The 16,976-nt window shown below is 45.4% G+C and overlaps 3 protein-coding genes across 3 annotated transcripts; 2 read left to right on the forward strand and 1 right to left on the reverse strand.

The window, feature by feature from the left end:
* Positions 1-355: 355 nt before the first annotated feature.
* On the reverse strand, positions 356-8,814 carry LOC119461331 (ADP-ribosylation factor-like protein 13B). The gene is made up of 6 exons (XM_037722599.2): positions 8,703-8,814; positions 6,552-6,804; positions 5,162-5,267; positions 4,151-4,359; positions 2,584-2,683; positions 356-1,268 (listed from the first exon to the last, which is right to left on the reverse strand). The coding sequence occupies exons 1-6, from the start codon at positions 8,797-8,799 to the stop codon at positions 1,011-1,013; spliced, it is 1,023 nt and encodes a 340-aa protein (XP_037578527.2). The 5' UTR covers positions 8,800-8,814; the 3' UTR covers positions 356-1,010.
* A 569-nt stretch (positions 8,815-9,383) lies between these two features.
* LOC119461330 (CWF19-like protein 1) lies at positions 9,384-11,279 on the forward strand. Its single transcript, XM_037722598.2, has one exon. The coding sequence runs from the start codon at positions 9,606-9,608 to the stop codon at positions 11,139-11,141; it is 1,536 nt and encodes a 511-aa protein (XP_037578526.1). The 5' UTR covers positions 9,384-9,605; the 3' UTR covers positions 11,142-11,279.
* A 1,397-nt stretch (positions 11,280-12,676) lies between these two features.
* LOC119461336 (peroxiredoxin-4) lies at positions 12,677-16,187 on the forward strand. Its single transcript, XM_037722609.2, has 6 exons — positions 12,677-12,917; positions 13,250-13,367; positions 13,466-13,582; positions 13,945-14,067; positions 14,142-14,307; positions 15,908-16,187. Exons 1-6 carry the CDS (start codon positions 12,746-12,748, stop codon positions 15,962-15,964), a joined length of 753 nt encoding a protein of 250 aa, XP_037578537.1. The 5' UTR covers positions 12,677-12,745; the 3' UTR covers positions 15,965-16,187.
* The last annotated feature ends 789 nt before the right edge of the window (positions 16,188-16,976 follow it).

Genomic DNA, 16,976 nt, shown 5'->3' on the forward strand with positions numbered 1-16,976 from the left:
CTGCATTGCTTTAAAAACATTTGTAGTTGTTTCACTTCTGATAACTTGCAATACTTTGTTTACCGGATGGAAAACAGTAACCCAACTTTAGCAGTTGGTTAATGCGAAATATTTGGTTAGTTTCTATATTCGAAAATAGCGAATAGTTCATTTTGAATATGTATAGCTAGTGCATAATATTTGATTCGTATTCTAAACTTGGATTATTCACCCTCCCCTAGCACATACCTATTTTATAGCCAAGCTGGGCCGTGTAACACAGTGCCAGGTGCCTTCCTCTCTAAAGTCTCTAGTCATGTCTACATTCAAAGATGGAGTCTATATTTGAGTACACATTCAAAGATGGAGTTATATTTGAGCACACATTTACCAGGATGTGTCTGTAAACTTAGGAGTCAACCAACATTCGTGAGACATATAATCTGATAAATAGTTTGCAATACCCAGTCTTAAATTGCCAAACGCATGGGCAATAAGAGAATGCAAACCCTTGTACGATATTCTGCAACACCGGTGTCACACGACCACTTTTGATCGCGATCAAGCCCAATCCGGATCGAAATTCTCGACTGCAGTTGGCTCCCTCACGCAGCTTGCGCAAAGAAGTCAATCACGACCGAGAAATTCGATCCGAATCGGGCTTGATCGCAATCAAAAGTGCGCCATGTGACACCCGTATAAATTCATTTCCACAAAAGCCTATATAGAGCACAAAGTGGTTCAATACACTGCCTGATTTTCAAAGGCACGGGTTTATCTTTTTTTCTTTTTTTTTTCCTGAGTACAGTTATCTAGGATGTGTTGACATGTCACGCCTCGGCAGTATGGCTGAGCAGAGATGGCTGATAGAATAATAAACAGGTTACAGGTGTTCAGTGCTATGGGGTTTCACACAAAGTCTGCATAATTGTTGCCAAGATAGAGAGTGGGGCACAAAAGGAAAGAAATGCAGACATGACGTTGCACAGCGTAAAAAGAGAGAGCAAGTTCAACACGTGCACGGCGAGCAGTCACATCTCTATCTGAGTCATCGATGGACAAGATGCCTCTGAGATGTAGAGTGAAAGTCCCAGCATCTTGTTCGAGGGCGTGGACGGACGGTGGTCATTTGAGAGCTGCTCCTCGCAACGACCTTCGCACAGGCTGCGCTTATCTTCCTCGCCGGTTGTCGGATGGCGCTGAACGGGACTGACTACTATCACGCGGGCGCCGTCGGGTGTCTCCATCTTCCTCTCATTCGGTGGATCTTCCTCCCCAGGACGTTCAGCCTGGGTAAAAAGAATATGGCGCAGGATCGCTAAAGGGAATACTGAAAAAGCAACGCTAAGTAGAAATATTAAGCTAAGCTAAATTAGTAAAGTACGCTTCTGTAACAGCCGAACTCCTACTCTTGCCGTGAGAGCTAGGAGGCTCGGCAAGCCAGAAAGGAAGCGAGAACTAAACAGTTGTGGCGACACCACCCTGAAGTGTTTGCACACTAGCTCGTCGAGACGTCATGAACCTGGACACTCAAATTCTGCCATATTGTCGAGTTCGTCATCTTGTCAACTCTCATTGGCTCAGGAGGCTGCTGTGGCCTCTCTGGTTGGCTCGAAGTGCACAGCGACGTGAAGATATAGATGAATTTTATCGCATTACCTTGATGGGGAGGCGCAAGAAGGGGACAACAGCACTTGTGCCGACACCTTCTGTCGTGACCTTAACTACACTGGTGGTCCACTTAGCTTTCTTCTGCCAGTACGCTAAAAAAGGCTTCGTAACAAAACACTATGTGGGACCCCTTCATATCTCCGCAGGTTTGGAAAGGGACACTAATACCAGTAACTGCCACTTACTAACTAGCCATATCGTGAGCACTGATTGGCTTCCAGAATGTACAACAGCACTTGTGGCGACACCTTCTGTCGTGACCTTAACTACACTGGTGGTCCACTTAGCTTTTTTCTGCCAGTATGCTAAACAAGGCTTCGTAACAAAACACTATGTGGGACCCCCTTCATATCTCCGCAAGTTTGGAAAGGGACACTAATACCAGTAACTGCCAGTTACTAACTAGCCATATCATGAGCACTGATTGGCTTCCAGAAAGTATCCTTTAGTAATTAATAATGTAAAACGATATGGTGCTCTGCTGCTGAGCGTGTAGTCGTGTGTTTGATTTTCGGTTGTGGTGGCTGCGCGCTCGTTTTTGTAGCTTTGAATGCAGGTTAAATAACCTCAGATGATAAAAAAAAAAATCAGATGCGATCCACTATAGCGTCCTTAGCCCCTGCGTTGGTTTGGGACGTTAAACCCCATAATTCGATGAAATTATAGTATATAATAATAAATGGTTAATCGCAATCATTTACTGATGTCTGCTGGCGGGAGTAATGTGTTTGTTGGTAACGTAACCTCTTCAACTTCGCTGCTGCTTTACTCGTATTATAGAATTACTGAATGCCTTTCCTGACACTCGATCATGCACACACACATTGTATACTACACAATAGGAGCAAGCAGCGTTTCTTCTTTCTCTGGAAAAAAGCTGGGAAAACGCCAACGCGAAGCGAGAACGTTAAAATAGAACTAGCTTTTCCTCACCGTGACTTCATCCTGCTCACGCTCGAAACTGGCTATTTTATTGCCGTTCTTGTCACCTTCATCTTCAGGTATGCTGCCTTCCTTTCTACTTGCCTTGGCCCTGTGCGAGAAAGGTAAAAGTACACCTAATGATCCTTGCGCCCACATGTACCACTATATATATATATATATATATATATATATATATAATCCTTAAAGGCTATATTGCAATGCGTTATAACAGGTCGATGCAGAACACTCGCACTTGAGAAATGACATCGAACAAGCAATCAAGTTGCGTTAAGTATCTTTCAGGTTTCTTCGTTGATCTTGCAGCGGAATTAACAACCGCAACTAAATCTCTGTGAAATATTTATGAAAGAAAGAACCAGTACCATGCAAATAAGGCCGATTGTTTTCACGAACGGCACGGAGGTCAACACGGTGGGACGACGTTGGAAATGGTCAATCACGTTGCTTTCTTTTATAGCTGCTGCCTTCCACATTTTTTTTTCCACGCTAGGTGATACAAAGTGCATACACGCCTCATCCAAAACGGAAAACTCTGCTATAATAAGCTGTTGGTAAGCATGGTCACTGGTATGGTGCACAAATGACAGTGCTCGCGTCTTGTCGACCCTGTGCGCACGTTCTTGAGCAGCCGATTGCCGAGAAAAGTTTACTGTTGCTGGAAATAGCGCAGTGAATGACGTTTGTAATCGCTGACATTATTAAACGCAATTGTTTTGAGCCACAAAAAAGTGAGAGATGAGAAACAAATTAAAGAAGGGAGGTTGACCAGAAAATTCGGTGGAAGCGGTTAACCAAGGAAGAAATGTAGGGGGGGGGGGGGGGGGGGGGCGTAAGGCGAGAATAGAAAGGGAGGCACTGCAGGTAGAAATGTGCAATGGCGTCAACGCAAATCAATTTCATCAATAAAAGACAAGAGAGTCACTAGCGCGAGTAACGCACGCGAACCTGTAAAGCTAGCTTCTCCCCATAATAACCCTTGTTGCGCAAAAGCCAGCTTTAAGAACCGCGTTTTCGTGTGCCTAGCTCGCACCCACCGGGCGTCGCAAAGACAATATGATAGTTGCCGTAGATTCAAAAGAACTGTGATTTCAACTGTGTGGTACCTTGTTGATAGGACTACAATTGCGCAAAGCTAACGGTAAAAAAGGAGTCTCGTGCAAACGACCATAACAAGAAACAAAGTACAAAACGGACAAGCACGAAATTGCGTTTATTCGTTGTGTACTTCAGCATTCGCCGTGTGTAATGAGCGTGTCTTTTTGTGATCATTTGTACTTTGTATTGGGCACCTTTCGTGATCTCTTACTTGTGCCCAAGTATTCAAATCACAGTACGGCATGGTGTTATGCCTGAGGAAGGCAGAGCACGGGGTCCTTAGCCGCGAACGGCCGAGTACCACGTTCGTTGCACGTGCCCTACCGAATCCGCATTTCTACGCTCCAGTGCGTTTTCGACGATGAGGAGAGAGACGCGGAGAAGCAGCCACGCCATTACCAGAGATGTTGCAATGTTCACTTGGCAGGAAGTAAGAGCGTGCGCTACGATCTGTGCTCACCTTAGCTCCCTCGCCTTTTGGACCCTGGCGAGGCGTTCCGCTTTGTCCTTCTCTTCGTGGTCGTGCTGCAACGCTGTGTCCCGTTCCACCCTGTCCTTGAGCTCTTCCCAGTTGCGGGAAATGTGACCCAGGAGCCAATGAAATCCTTTATCGATGCCCGGATCTCTCTTGCGCGTTCGACCGCTGAATCTGATGGCGCAGCAGTTCTCCTGCACGTCCCAGAGTACAAGCTCATCTCAGCGCGTAGCTCGCATTGCGGACACGACCGAATCGGAAACAACAGAAATATGCGGCACTATTGCCCCGTTATTTCTTTCACACAATGCGGTGGCTCAGTGGCAATGGCGTTTTGCTACTCAGCACGAGGTCGCGGGTTCGATACCCGTCCACAGTTCCCGCATTCCGATGGAGGCTGAATGCCATGTAGTCGAAATTAACGCCGCTCTTTGTCAGCACTGCATGCAAGACATTTTTGCCCGAGAGGAATAAACGATACCTCGATCCTCACATGGTGAGTGATTTATATGCGCTCCGTGGTTTTCCGAAGTGTTTACGGATAAGCGAAGGACACCAAAAATGACGTCGCAATAAGTCATTCCCTAAAACACTTATTGTAGGAAGTAGGGAAAATTGGGAGCTTTAGAAAAAGGGGACTCAAAGTTGGAGAATGCTATATCGGCCAGGCGTACAAAAGAACGCAAAAGACGTGCAAAGGAGTCGGCGCATGAACTCGGTATTGGCCACAGAGGTAAAAAAGCTCCGTTGGAATCAACGTCATGGTATTCCTTGCTATGAAATTATGTTTAACAGAACATATATATATATATATATATATATATATATATATATATATATATATCCGCTTTCTGTACGTGTGTATATACTTCTTTTCTGTGCATACCGTTATCCTGACGTGATATAATTTCCTGCTCCCTTTAACGACATCAGGGAATAACTGCTAAAATGTTCCTTGCCTCGTGGTACAGGCAAGTGAGGTTCAGGGGAGCATACCACTCGGGTGGGGCACTTGTGCTGGTTGACCATATTCTCCAGGTCTAGCAGAGAGCACATCTCCATTTCGTCGACGGCCGTCTCAAGGTCCTGCTTGTTGAGCAATCTGCACGTGTAGCGAAAAACGGTTATACATGTAAGTTTGGCTGGCCAGAGGCCAAGACGCTATCGAATAGAAAAGTGGCATGCATTAAAGGCACGCCAGTTGGTGAACAAATGAAATACGTCTACATACTCTAAACAGTATTGACGGGTACGTTGAGGGATGGAGCCATAATAGTATTAAATAAAGTCGCAGTTTCGCCCGAAAGGCGAACCATCAATTGCGATAGTAAATTTACCAGTAGAGTATACGGAGTAAGGATAGTAGTTTTATGGGCTGCATAAACTTAGACAACTTCGCTTATTAACTGAATTAACAAGCATGGTGTCAGCGCGTTCAAGCAAACATGAATAGATCACACTCGATGACCGCAGGCAAGCACTGTCAAAACGCTGGCGTGTGCAAGCGCGGCAGGAGCAGTGCACCGAAGGTAGGTGTGGTCTGTCGCTTCAACGGAAACTGAGCGGCCAGAGCACAGCGCATACAAAGGTCAGAGCCGTGTGGAGATCGCTTTCAAGATACGGTGCGCGCGACAGCCCTCAGCCGCGCAGAGTACGCAGTTCCTGGCAGAGTAGAAGCCGCGCACCTTCCCTCCCGCGCTGCCTTCCCGCTTTCCTCCTTTCGCGTGGGAGATTGAGTCGCCAGTTCCCCTTGCGCCCGGTCGCAAGATACGCTAGCCGCAGCTAAACGTCGCCTCCCCTCCCTCCCGCCATCCTCCCACGGCCTTTCGCACGACCGGAGACGTCGTGTTTGCTCTCCGTGAAAGCGCGCGTCCCTCGCGCGCTTTTCACTCGCACACGCAGCATACGGCGCGCGGCGACGAGTTTATCGCCGTTGGACTATATACGGAACCTCACGGCGACGGCAGGAATGCGCTTGGAGTGTCCATATAATTGCTATCGCAATAAAAAAAGAAAGGAAAGGAAGGAATAGCGTAGAAACTCTGGCACTATGTGCACGTATGGTGAGGCGTTGAAGAGGACTACCGTCTTGTGAAGCTCCCTTCCACGACCGCGGTAATTCGGCTTAGGTAAGTGCGGACCATTATTAAAGTGGACACGTGATGTGTATAGAGCACGTACGAATTTTTTCCACTTCGGCAAGAGTATACAATTGCCCGGCTCCTCAGCGGAAGACTTAATTTGTGGCTCAAGTGGCGCGGGCACCTTTTCTACACACCTGCGCAGTGCACTGAGATCTCTGCAGGCAGTACTTGCATATTATAGAGTGTCTGTTCCCTTTAAGAACTGGCCGCACTGTAATTGCACCGACCATGTGTATACTTACACGAGCAGAGGCTTCCCGCCGATGCGCGGGTCGGCCAGCACCTGCGCGACGGTGCGGCGACACTCCGGTGCTCGGTGCGTCGCCGATGCGTCCACCACGAGCACCAGACCATGGGCGAGCGCGTAGTAGCGCTCCCAGATGGCGCGGATCTTGGCGCCGCCGCCCAGGTCGCAGAGAGTCACGTGGAAGCCGCAGCGCTCCGTCTGGACGCTTGAAAAGCCCACCGTCGGAACCACGTCCTCGGGATTGCCCTCTGCGCAGCGGCCGTTTAACCGAATAATCAATCGACTGATAGGGTTTAACGTCTTAAAGGAGATGCGGCAGTGGAGGGTTCCGGGTTAATTAATTAGGACCATTTAATTAATTAGGAATAAGTGGCTCTTTAACGTGTGCCCAAATCGCGGTACACGATTGTTTTTGCATTTCGCCTGCCGCGGTCTGAAATCGAACCTGTAACCAGCAGCAGAACGCCGGAGTCATTAATGAATGAATAAACTTTATTGTACGAAGAGTGGTTGGTGTGGTTATTCTCGGGTGGAGCCCTCTTGTAGAGCCCCACTGGCCGCGGCGGCTCGCCTGGCCTGGTCCAGGGTCGCCAGTTGGCTTCCCATCGGAAAGCCGTGCCTCCCAAGACCACGTTGTGAGTGTCTGCAATGAGCTCACCAGCCTGGATACTGCCTCGGCTGGGCGTTCCGTACACTGGTATGTAATGTGTGTCAGTGTGGCTGTGTGGTCGTTGCACACCTTTAAGTTATACTTAAAAGCAGCCGTTTTGAAATTAAAGAACGGTTCCTTCGGATACATGTCGTCAGTGGGTGGCTACCATGGGTGAAGGTAGATACGTGGTAATTAGTCGCTAATTATCAGACATTAATTAATTAACTTCTGAAAATTAAGTTTAAGCGGGCTCGTCGTGATCGGGAAATCGAAGCGAGCTCTCCGTACAAGTCATATCAACTTTTAGATCTGTAGAAGTGCGATTACCCGCGGAAATGTGGCGCGACGAAATTCGGCTCAGCAGAGCGCGAAACTTGTATGGGAGGCTGCAGCGTCCAACGTCAACAAAAAGAACGGGCCGTTTGACATGCTGCTTTGCATTGGCGACTTCTTCGGGCCCGACGCTTCGCGATGGCTTCAATACAAGCTGAGCGGCTGCAAAGTCCCCTTGCAGACATACGCCGTTGGCGTCACACCGGACTCGTATTCGATCGGAGTCGGACCTCGCGGACAACGTCGTCCACTTGGGTTCTCGAGGAATTTTCACCGGTGCTTCTGGGCTGAAAATCGCCTATTTCTGCGCGAAACTTGTATGGAAGGCTGCAGCGAGCGCAAAGTCGCGTAGGGAGCCTCCATGTAGCGCGTCCATGGAGGGAGCCTCCGCTAAAGCCGCGTCCCTCGAGGCGACGTTCTGCTTACGTCACCCAGCAGCGGGCAGCCAGCGCGCTGCGACAGAGAGGAGCACAGAGTCGCTAATTATCACGTATCGTCCGTCACCCGATGGTCGCGACCACTGACGGCTTCTTTCAAAACGGCTACTTTTGAAATATTACTTAATGCATTCGTAGAAACACCCGGTATATTGATGTCGCGCTTACAGATGTTCTGTGATTTGAAAACAATTAAGCAGGTAAAGAAAAAAAAAAAAGAAAAGATAAAACAACAGCGCTACTAGAGTATACTATAACTATTCTAGTACACTCTAGCTCTACCTTTTCTGACGAGGAGCCGCGGCCATTTTAGGCAGAGCACGTGCACAGATAAGGTGGTTCGAATTAACCGGAAGCATGAATAATCCGTGTATGTATTATCGCGTGTCGACGATATGTAGTGTTTTCGAAAGGTAGGGGACGAAGAGCTCACGACTCAAAAAAAAAAAAAACATCAGGTTAGGAAATTCCAAAAGAACTGTCTTCTCTTTTTTACCAAGACCAAATCTCACCAAAGCTTTATAAAGCAGGCGCATAATTACAACAATGGCAAATGGTACACCACGAGTCAGGATTGCGATAACTAAGCCGGTGAAAATTTGGTCCAGTTGGTTCGAGATATTTAGATGCTCAGCGCAAAAAGTAAAGGCACAATTTCTTTTTATCGAGCAGCATAAATTAGCGAATTATTCGGGATATAATTTGCTCAACATGGGCTGTATACCTCTCAACAGGTGTTTTGTTGTCGATGTCTTTCCAGAGTTGTCAAGACCAATCATGAGAAGCGTGATGTGCCTGAAACAGATAAAAACATGACGCATACCTTAGCGTAACACTGAAGAAGGCTGTCGTAATATGTTTGTCTTATGCGGTACTCGAACCTTGTGCCACGTATAGGGTACCGACGTAGAAATAGCTTAAGCAAAATGAGTGATGTTGAGACTTCGGTACAGATAGAACGCGTACACGTTACTCGGGAACGATGTAATACATAATTAATGTGGTATATAAAATATAAGAGATGCGCTAATGCGGATCACAATGACGAGATTTAGACAATTTATCCGTAGGTCCACCGTGGGGTATGCGTAAACTTCACCTTTTGGTCTTTATAGAAGCACATGCCCCCATCTCCGTCCCGTATTTTCTTTGAAAAGGAGCAAGCGAACAGAAACACGCGTTACCAGGGGAACAACCGCAGAAACGCAAGACATGTGTTCCGAAACCGAAATTGTTCACATATGGCACATAAGTTTTACAGCGTTTGGAAAATCCAAACGAACTTGTTGCGCCACTGCAACATAACTATGTGCATAAAAAAGCATAACAAATGTAGCAGCAAATGAAATGTGAATAAGGAAATTGTGGTTGTTTTGACACGCGCTCCGGCATAAAACACATCACAATCGGGCAACCTAGGTTATTGTTTTGTTGTTGTATTTGATATGTTTTTGATAGTTTTTGAAAGCTTTGGATTGCACGTTGCACCGGTTGTGACTTGTTCTGTGGTTGCACTGTCGAAATTGCCGCGAAAGTGGCGATCGTGTACTGTGCTTGTTCAATGAACGCCGTCATACAGTGGTATCTCCGTCGCTAGCATTGCTCCAGCGTCGGCGCTAGAACCGCAATGGCGTCACCCATGAAAATCCTCGTGTGCGGAGATGTTAGCGGTCAGTTTGACAAACTATTTGACCGTGTGTCCAATGTCAACAAAAAGAACGGGCCGTTTGACATGCTGCTTTGCATTGGCGACTTCTTCGGGCCCGACGCTTCGCGATGGCTTCAATACAAGCTGAGCGGCTGCAAAGTCCCCTTGCAGACATACGCCGTTGGCGTCACACCGGACTCGTATTCGGAGTCGGACCTCGCGGACAACGTCGTCCACTTGGGTTCTCGAGGAATTTTCACCGGTGCTTCTGGGCTGAAAATCGCCTATTTCTGCGGAAACGAGAGCAAGGGCGACAAACCTTCCAGAGGCGAGTTTGTCAAGAAAGAGGCGCTGGAGTTTTTGTCCCCGATCGCCGAGAGTACAAGCCACAAGGGCATAGATATATTCATCGCATCTCAGTGGCCCAAGAACGTCAGCAAGTATGCTCACACCGCGTCCGCTGAAGAAGAAAACGGTTCTGATGTCATCTCTCTACTCGCCTACTTTCTTCGACCTAGATACCACTTCACGTCTTCGGGAAACTACTACGAGAGGACTCCCTACCGAAACCACAAGACACTCCAGGAACAAGCTCGTCACGTAACACGATTCATTTCACTGGCCCCCGTAGGAAACGCCGCAAAGGCCAAGTGGCTGTACGCCTTCTCGATCGCGCCCATGTCGGGCATGCCGAGTACAGAACTCGTGAAGCAGCCGATCGACGTGACCGAATGCCCGTACGAGTTCAGCGAGTCAGACCTCAAGGAGGCGTCGAAGTCGCAACAGTTCTTCTACGACCTCACGCCGGCTGCGGAAAAGGGTAAAAAACGAAATCGTGACGCCGGCGGCCAGCAGGAACGCAAGAAGCGCCCTCCGCCAGCCCCTAAGGGGCCCTGCTGGTTCTGTTTGGCGAGTCCCGAGGTGGAGAAGCACCTGGTCATCAGCATCGGCGAAAGCTGTTATCTGGCGCTGGCGAAGGGAGCACTTACTCCAGATCACGTGCTGATTCTCCCGATCGGTCACCATCAGAGTACAGTGGAATTGGACGAAGAGACATTGGAAGACGTCGTAAAGTTCAAGGAAAGCTTGAAGCAGTACTTCAAGTCAAGAGGAAAGCGACCGGTCTTTTTTGAAAGGAACTACAAGAGTTCCCACCTGCAGATTCAGGTTGTGCCTGTGCCTGAGCCGTTGATGCCTGGTCTCCAATCCGTGCTAGTGGACTACGGCATGTCGCTTGGTGTTGACTTGGATGAAATACCCCGAAACTCAAGCCTGCGCCAGATTGTAGACCCTGGACGACCGTACTTCTATATGGAGTTTGATAACACCAAGTTGCTGCACAGGATCAAGAAAAACTTTCCTCTTCAGTTTGGCAGAGAAGTGTTAGCCTGTGAGGAAGTTCTCAACCTGCCAGACAAAGCAGACTGGAAGGACTGCAAAATGTCCCGGGATGAGGAAGTGTCAATGGTGGCCGAATTTCGAAAACAGTTTGAGCCCTTTGATTTTACGTTGTGATGCATTGTACATTTTGTAAATACACAGCACTGTGCAGCATTCACGTGTGCTTATTTCTATATTCTGTTTTTGTAGATGTAGGAAAGTGGATGTATAATCTCATTACAATCATAATATTAAAGGAGAACAAATTGAGTTTACTCTTTGCTTGGCAATGAGTTTCCAGGTGATGCTGAGGGTGACAAAGGATGCGAAAGGAGTCAAATTGGTCTGACTACCTAGTAGATGTATTGCGTGCATCTCGACAGATGTTGCAGTGCATTGAGTTTGACTTTGTTTGCAGCATTACTTTCTATGCCACTGTGGCTCTACACTTTAACAAAGACAATCTACCAAGTATATTAAAATTCAAGTCTTCAAAGGATAAGCAAGTTATAATTTTCTCCTGATATCTTGTATTAATGACACTAATACTAATTCAGAATACTGTCTTAATTTTCTATTCATGGTCCTGGGTCTTGAACTTTATATGTAACAATCAACTAAGTTCAGATAAGTAACTTGCAGGTAACTCACTAAACTGTTAGAAGCAGTCAAGAAGGCTCAACACAAAGCAAGAAGCTACATTTCATGTTTCAAGGAGAAGGCATGTTACAAATAAATAAAAGACGAAAACTCTTAAGCAAAATTTAGTAGTTAGGTGTAACTAATGGCTTATCAGGGCAGCAACTACCCCCTTTGACTTTTCATGTGAGGAAAAAAAAAAAAATAAAGACCTTGCGTAAGAAAAATTTACCAGCGTAAGATATCTACGATTTACTTAAGTGCTTGTACTTGCATTTGAGCATAATGAGCTACTGCAGTTCATTTTCAGAGCACCAAATAAAAAGAAGCACACTGAAAAATGTCATTTCATCCAACAAGAAAGGCTGCATTATGTTTTAGTAGTAAACTGTCCATTTGATTCTGTTTATAAGTCCCAGTGACTGAAGTTTCAGGCAGCTAACATTATTTTCACCTATCTTCAAAATATAGCCATCAGTAATAAAACATTCACTTATTGTGAAGGTAGCACCATGATTGCTTAAACATGCAGATTGGAACGGGTAGTGATCCGTAGTAAAATGTAGTGGTGCTTATGGTACTGAAGCAAAGAAAATGTGCATGGCATTGGGCCACTTTCCAGAGCTGAAGATTACCAAATCTGGACAGCTTTGGTTAAAACGAGCGCTGTTACTTGTTATGTGCTATAACGCAGGTGTGAGAATAATGTGAAATAGTAAATCTCTTTTGTCTCCCTTGTTCATTGACAACCTTTACATAACTTTTAAATTATTTGGGCATTCTCCCACTCCTGCACCATCTAAGTGAAGTTTTTGATAAAGCGTAAAATGCTGTTTGAAATGAATATATAAATCTAAATAAAAAATATACACAAATATAAACAGCCCAGCCATGTCTTCTCACCACCACTTTCTTTTTACAGCTCTATTATTAAACTTTTAAAAAGCGCGCCAAATACGTTATAACGACCTCTTCCGGCAAGGCGGGCGGGAGAGAGTAATAGAAAGAGTAGCGCGCGCTCTTGCCCCTCTTGCCTCTGCAGAAAAACAGTAGCGTGGTTGGTGTGGTAGCATTGGTAGCGTAGGCAGTAGCAATCAAGGATGGCGCCGGGAAGTTGTTGGAAGTGGCTCTTGATCGCTCTCTCATTAGCGATCGGTCCACAGCTGATCATTTGTGTTGAGGAAGCATGTCATTCGTATGACGGCGGCCAGGTTTACCCGCAAGAGAACACGAAGTCTTCAGCGCATAACCTCCACTGGAGCAAAACCCAGAGTGAGTATTTTACGTGACGTGTTACATGCTGGCGTCGGCTTCAACGTTCGAAAACGTGCGCGTGTTCTTTTGCGGTGCACAGCGATCTCTCATCAGGAATGCCACGTTTTAGAACATTTCGTGCTTTTATTCGATTTTTTAAATATGAACTTGCAAGCTCTTACGTCGCCGAAAATACGTGTTAACGGCGAGTTTTATCCATATTTATAACAGTGCTCTTAAGAAGCCGCTGATGTTGCACAATTCATTTTATCAGCTCCGACGCTACTGATTTCAAGTTCTGCATGATATGGTTATCGTAACAGCAACTTGTACTTGTTCTTTTATTGTAGTCTCCAAACCGGCTCCATACTTCACGGGAACCGCCGTCGTTAATGGCGAGTTCAAAGAGCTCAAACTCTCAGACTACAAGGGAAAGTACCTGGTGTTTTTCTTCTATCCGTTGGACTTGTGAGTATGACTTTCGATACAAACCGCAGTGACGCGAACTTATTGCCAAGGGATCTCACTGACGCCAAATGGTGTTTTGGATCCGTTTCTCGTTTCAGCACGTTCGTCTGTCCGACGGAGATCATCGCATTTAGCGATCGTATCCAGGAGTTCAAGGCACTGAACGCGGAAGTTGTGGCATGTTCCGTCGACTCGCCCTTCACCCACCTAGCATGGTACGTGGCATGCCGTCACTTGCCATATAGTACAAATAATACCATTTGGAAATTAAGGGCCAATTTTGTGCTTTGACAAACAAGATACTTTTTGTATTATGTTTAATTATTGCTGTGATGTACGGTGAAGTTCTCGGATGTGTACTATGGAATGCTGCAAACAATTAAGAACACTGTTTTTCTTTTTTGTCATTTGAAACCTTGCTTAACATAGGAGATTATTTCATTTGGGCCTGATCCTGGCATATTGTTAAAAGGGCTGTTATATTTGTCAAGAAAAAATGCCTGCTTTGATGAAATGGAACACACGTACACTACCAATTTGCTGATGCATGAAATTTATGCTCACATGCCTTTTATAGGATCAACACGCCAAGAAAACAGGGTGGTCTCGGTCCTATCAAGATTCCACTGCTTTCCGATCTCACTCACCAGATCTCCAAAGACTACGGTGTCTACCTAGAAGACCTCGGCCACACACTGAGGTCAGCGTGCGGAACAAAGTGATGCACAAATATTGCACTGCAGTTGATTCTAATACTGAATTTAACATTTTCAGGGGTCTGTTTATCATTGATGACAAAGGCAACCTCCGCCAGATCACCATGAATGACATGCCAGTGGGTCGATCTGTGGACGAGACCTTGCGATTGGTGCAAGCTTTCCAGTACACTGACAAGCACGGAGAGGTCTGTCCTGCAGGATGGAAGCCTGGAGGAGATACGGTATGGCAACATTGCATGCCTCTATGTTTAGGGGAAAATAAATGAGTAGCTTAACCCTGTCAGACGCTGTGTACATAGTGGTGTCCACCTAGCACCAGCAAGAGTATTGATGAAAGTAATGATATTTAAAATGCGTCGTATACATCTTGAAACACTTCTGATTGGAACTGTGCAGCAAGTTTGAATGACATGTACAAAAGTAAAATGAGTTGGAATCTAGATGGTTGGGTACTTTTGCTCGGCGCGAGTATGCCATATGTAACAGGTTCACTTCTTCCATTGTTTTTCACAGTGTGTTGCACTAGTCATAATTTTTGAGTGGCTGGACAGGTGATTTTCAAGCCTGCTTGACATGAAATAGTTGTTCTCATATCTGATGTTCCTGTAGCGTGTTTTCGCGTGGAGTCCACATTCTGTAAACTTGACAAAACTCACTAAAGAATTCAAAATTCTTAATCTATTCTGCAGTTGTATGCATTTTATGATTCTGAAGATGTAAGAAATGCGCTCAAAGTAAGTTTTCAGTCAATAGAATTAATTGTAGTCTAAAAGGGTCAATCATCCGAAATAATAGAGAAAATATTGTGCAGGTGCAATGCACATATTGGAATCTATGTAAAGCGAAGCATACAACTGATCACTTTATGCACAGCTTCTTGCAGCATAACAATTACATGCCTGCCAGGCAAGAACAGAAGACCCCTACTGCACATTACACTGTCTCTGGGATCAGCCCACTTTGCTATTACGCCGTCTCCAGGATTATTCTCCGAGGAAAGTGGACCAATCCTGGAGATAGTGCAATAAATCATTGCAATTGCACGTTCTGCGAGAAACCGAGCGAGCAAACTTGCCAAAGCCTGAAAAGAAGCATAGAAAGCTTTGTCTTAATAAAGGAATTGTGCACTTGATGGTGTATATTTGTTGTAGTGAGGATATTTACTAGATACCGTTTCTTGTGTTACTGCATTTCTTAGACAACAGAGCCAGCAACTAGCACATTTGTAGGGTTATTACAGATGGGGCTACATATGTGAGCCAATTTGTTAAACAAGTGTTGTCTTGCATGTCAGCTAGCCGGCCTGGTGGATTCGCAAAGAATGCTTCGCTTTTAAAAATTCTGTAATATATCAGCTTCTACTGCCACTATTGACAGCTGTCAGTGGTGAAAGGAACTTGAAGGAAGGCCTTGGGAAAAGTAGTACTTATTCGAAAAGGGTACAATGGCAGGCTAATTGGTTTAGCATGATGTCACAGCCACATACAGTGGACAAAGAAAAGACAGGACAACATAACTCTTCTTTTTCTTTTAGTCCATTGGATGTTTTGCTGTTGCACTTTGGCGTGTTCTTTGTGATATGTTGCTCTTGATGCTAGTTTAGCTCTGACTGAAAGGTGCTAGCTCGGACATTTCAATAACTAATGCAGTCCATCTGCATTTGTTGAATGGATACCTGCTTATAGCTTGGAAGTATTGTCTTGCATTGAGCTCACAGTGAAGTGAGCATTGATATTGGGAAGGGTTTACAGCATCATTCAGCCTGGAATTTTTCGCCAATTTGAATAAACTGCACACTTTTCTTCCTTTCTTCTCCTACAGATTATTCCTACCCCAGCGGACAAACTGAAGTACTTCAGCAAAGTCGGCGATCCATAGTAACTCCCTTTTATATCAAACACTGGCTACTTTTCCACAATACATTCATACTCATTTAAAAAAAGAAGATTGCATCTGCAAGCACTGAGACATCAATCTCCATGACAAATTTCTGTCCCAGATATCAATCTCCTGGTCAACTTACATGACTGACTAGTCTGTTTTTCGTCACACTTTGCATTTTCCATTTCTGAGGTTTTTCAATAAAGAGTACCTTGTGCCAGTGTTGTGAAATGCATTCCTAAAGATATTAAAAGTAGTCAGATACAACATGTCATAGTTCTTAGAGAAGTATCAAATTTATATACATTATCCTGCTCAAAAACAAGCTGCTAATTGCAAAACCACAAAATTATTGCACAACACGGCTGCAAACCAAAAGGATGTTATTGCCAGCTGCCTGGCCTTGACGGCTGACGCACAGCTGTTCTCTCAGAACTGAGCATAAGTGAGGTGAGGCCAACACAGCAAGAGCAGAGACCAGGTTTTGAGTGTGGGAAAAAACACTGGCAATAGGTGCTGATAAGACTGAACTCACTGAGTGCTTCTATTAGGAATCCTGTGTATAATGCAATGCGAGTGGCTACAGCAATCATCATTAAAACAAAGCAACAGACAAGACGTATAGTAAAGCAGACTAACACCAGCGCCTCTTTCCTATGCTGTGTCCCTTGTATAGAAGTACACCAACTTGCCTAGGTCTCGGTTATTTTACTGCCTAGTACAAGTCAGCATAACAGGGCGGCTTGGTTGGAGAGCTTGGCAGTGAATGATTAAAGATATCGTGGATGTAAAAACTTGGCCAGGCACACCTGGCAGGAAAGTTTCAGAATATATACAGCTTTGCTAAAACTATGAAGCACTGACAATGGTAGTTAGCATGCTACGCACAACGCCAGTAAGTGTTCATCGGGTTTTTCATCGTGGCAGTTATTTTTCTAATTCTTCGTTATCTAGAAATCTTTCCACATGGCCTAATAAAATTTCAGTGCCACTGTTTTTTTTTTTTTTT

This window comes from Dermacentor silvarum, chromosome 8 (genome assembly GCF_013339745.2).
Source record: "Dermacentor silvarum isolate Dsil-2018 chromosome 8, BIME_Dsil_1.4, whole genome shotgun sequence".
NCBI classification, from domain to species: domain Eukaryota; kingdom Metazoa; phylum Arthropoda; class Arachnida; order Ixodida; family Ixodidae; genus Dermacentor; species Dermacentor silvarum.

Bases quoted from the DNA above. Each gene is read 5' to 3' on its own strand.
- LOC119461336 (XM_037722609.2), top strand. From the start codon at position 12,746: ATGGCGCCGGGAAGTTGTTGGAAGTGGCTCTTGATCGCTCTCTCATTA. The intron at 13,583-13,944 runs GTACGTGGCATG...TGCCTTTTATAG, and splicing joins CCCTTCACCCACCTAGCATG to GATCAACACGCCAAGAAAAC. The intron at 14,068-14,141 runs GTCAGCGTGCGG...TAACATTTTCAG, and splicing joins GACCTCGGCCACACACTGAG to GGGTCTGTTTATCATTGATG.
- LOC119461331 (XM_037722599.2), bottom strand. From the start codon at position 8,799: ATGCGTCATGTTTTTATCTGTTTCAGGCACATCACGCTTCTCATGATT. The intron at 6,805-8,702 runs GTATACAGCCCA...GCCGCTGCGCAG, and splicing joins AACAAAACACCTGTTGAGAG to AGGGCAATCCCGAGGACGTG. The intron at 4,360-5,161 runs GTATGCTCCCCT...TGGGACGTGCAG, and splicing joins ACAAGTGCCCCACCCGAGTG to GAGAACTGCTGCGCCATCAG.
- LOC119461330 (XM_037722598.2), top strand. From the start codon at position 9,606: ATGGCGTCACCCATGAAAATCCTCGTGTGCGGAGATGTTAGCGGTCAG.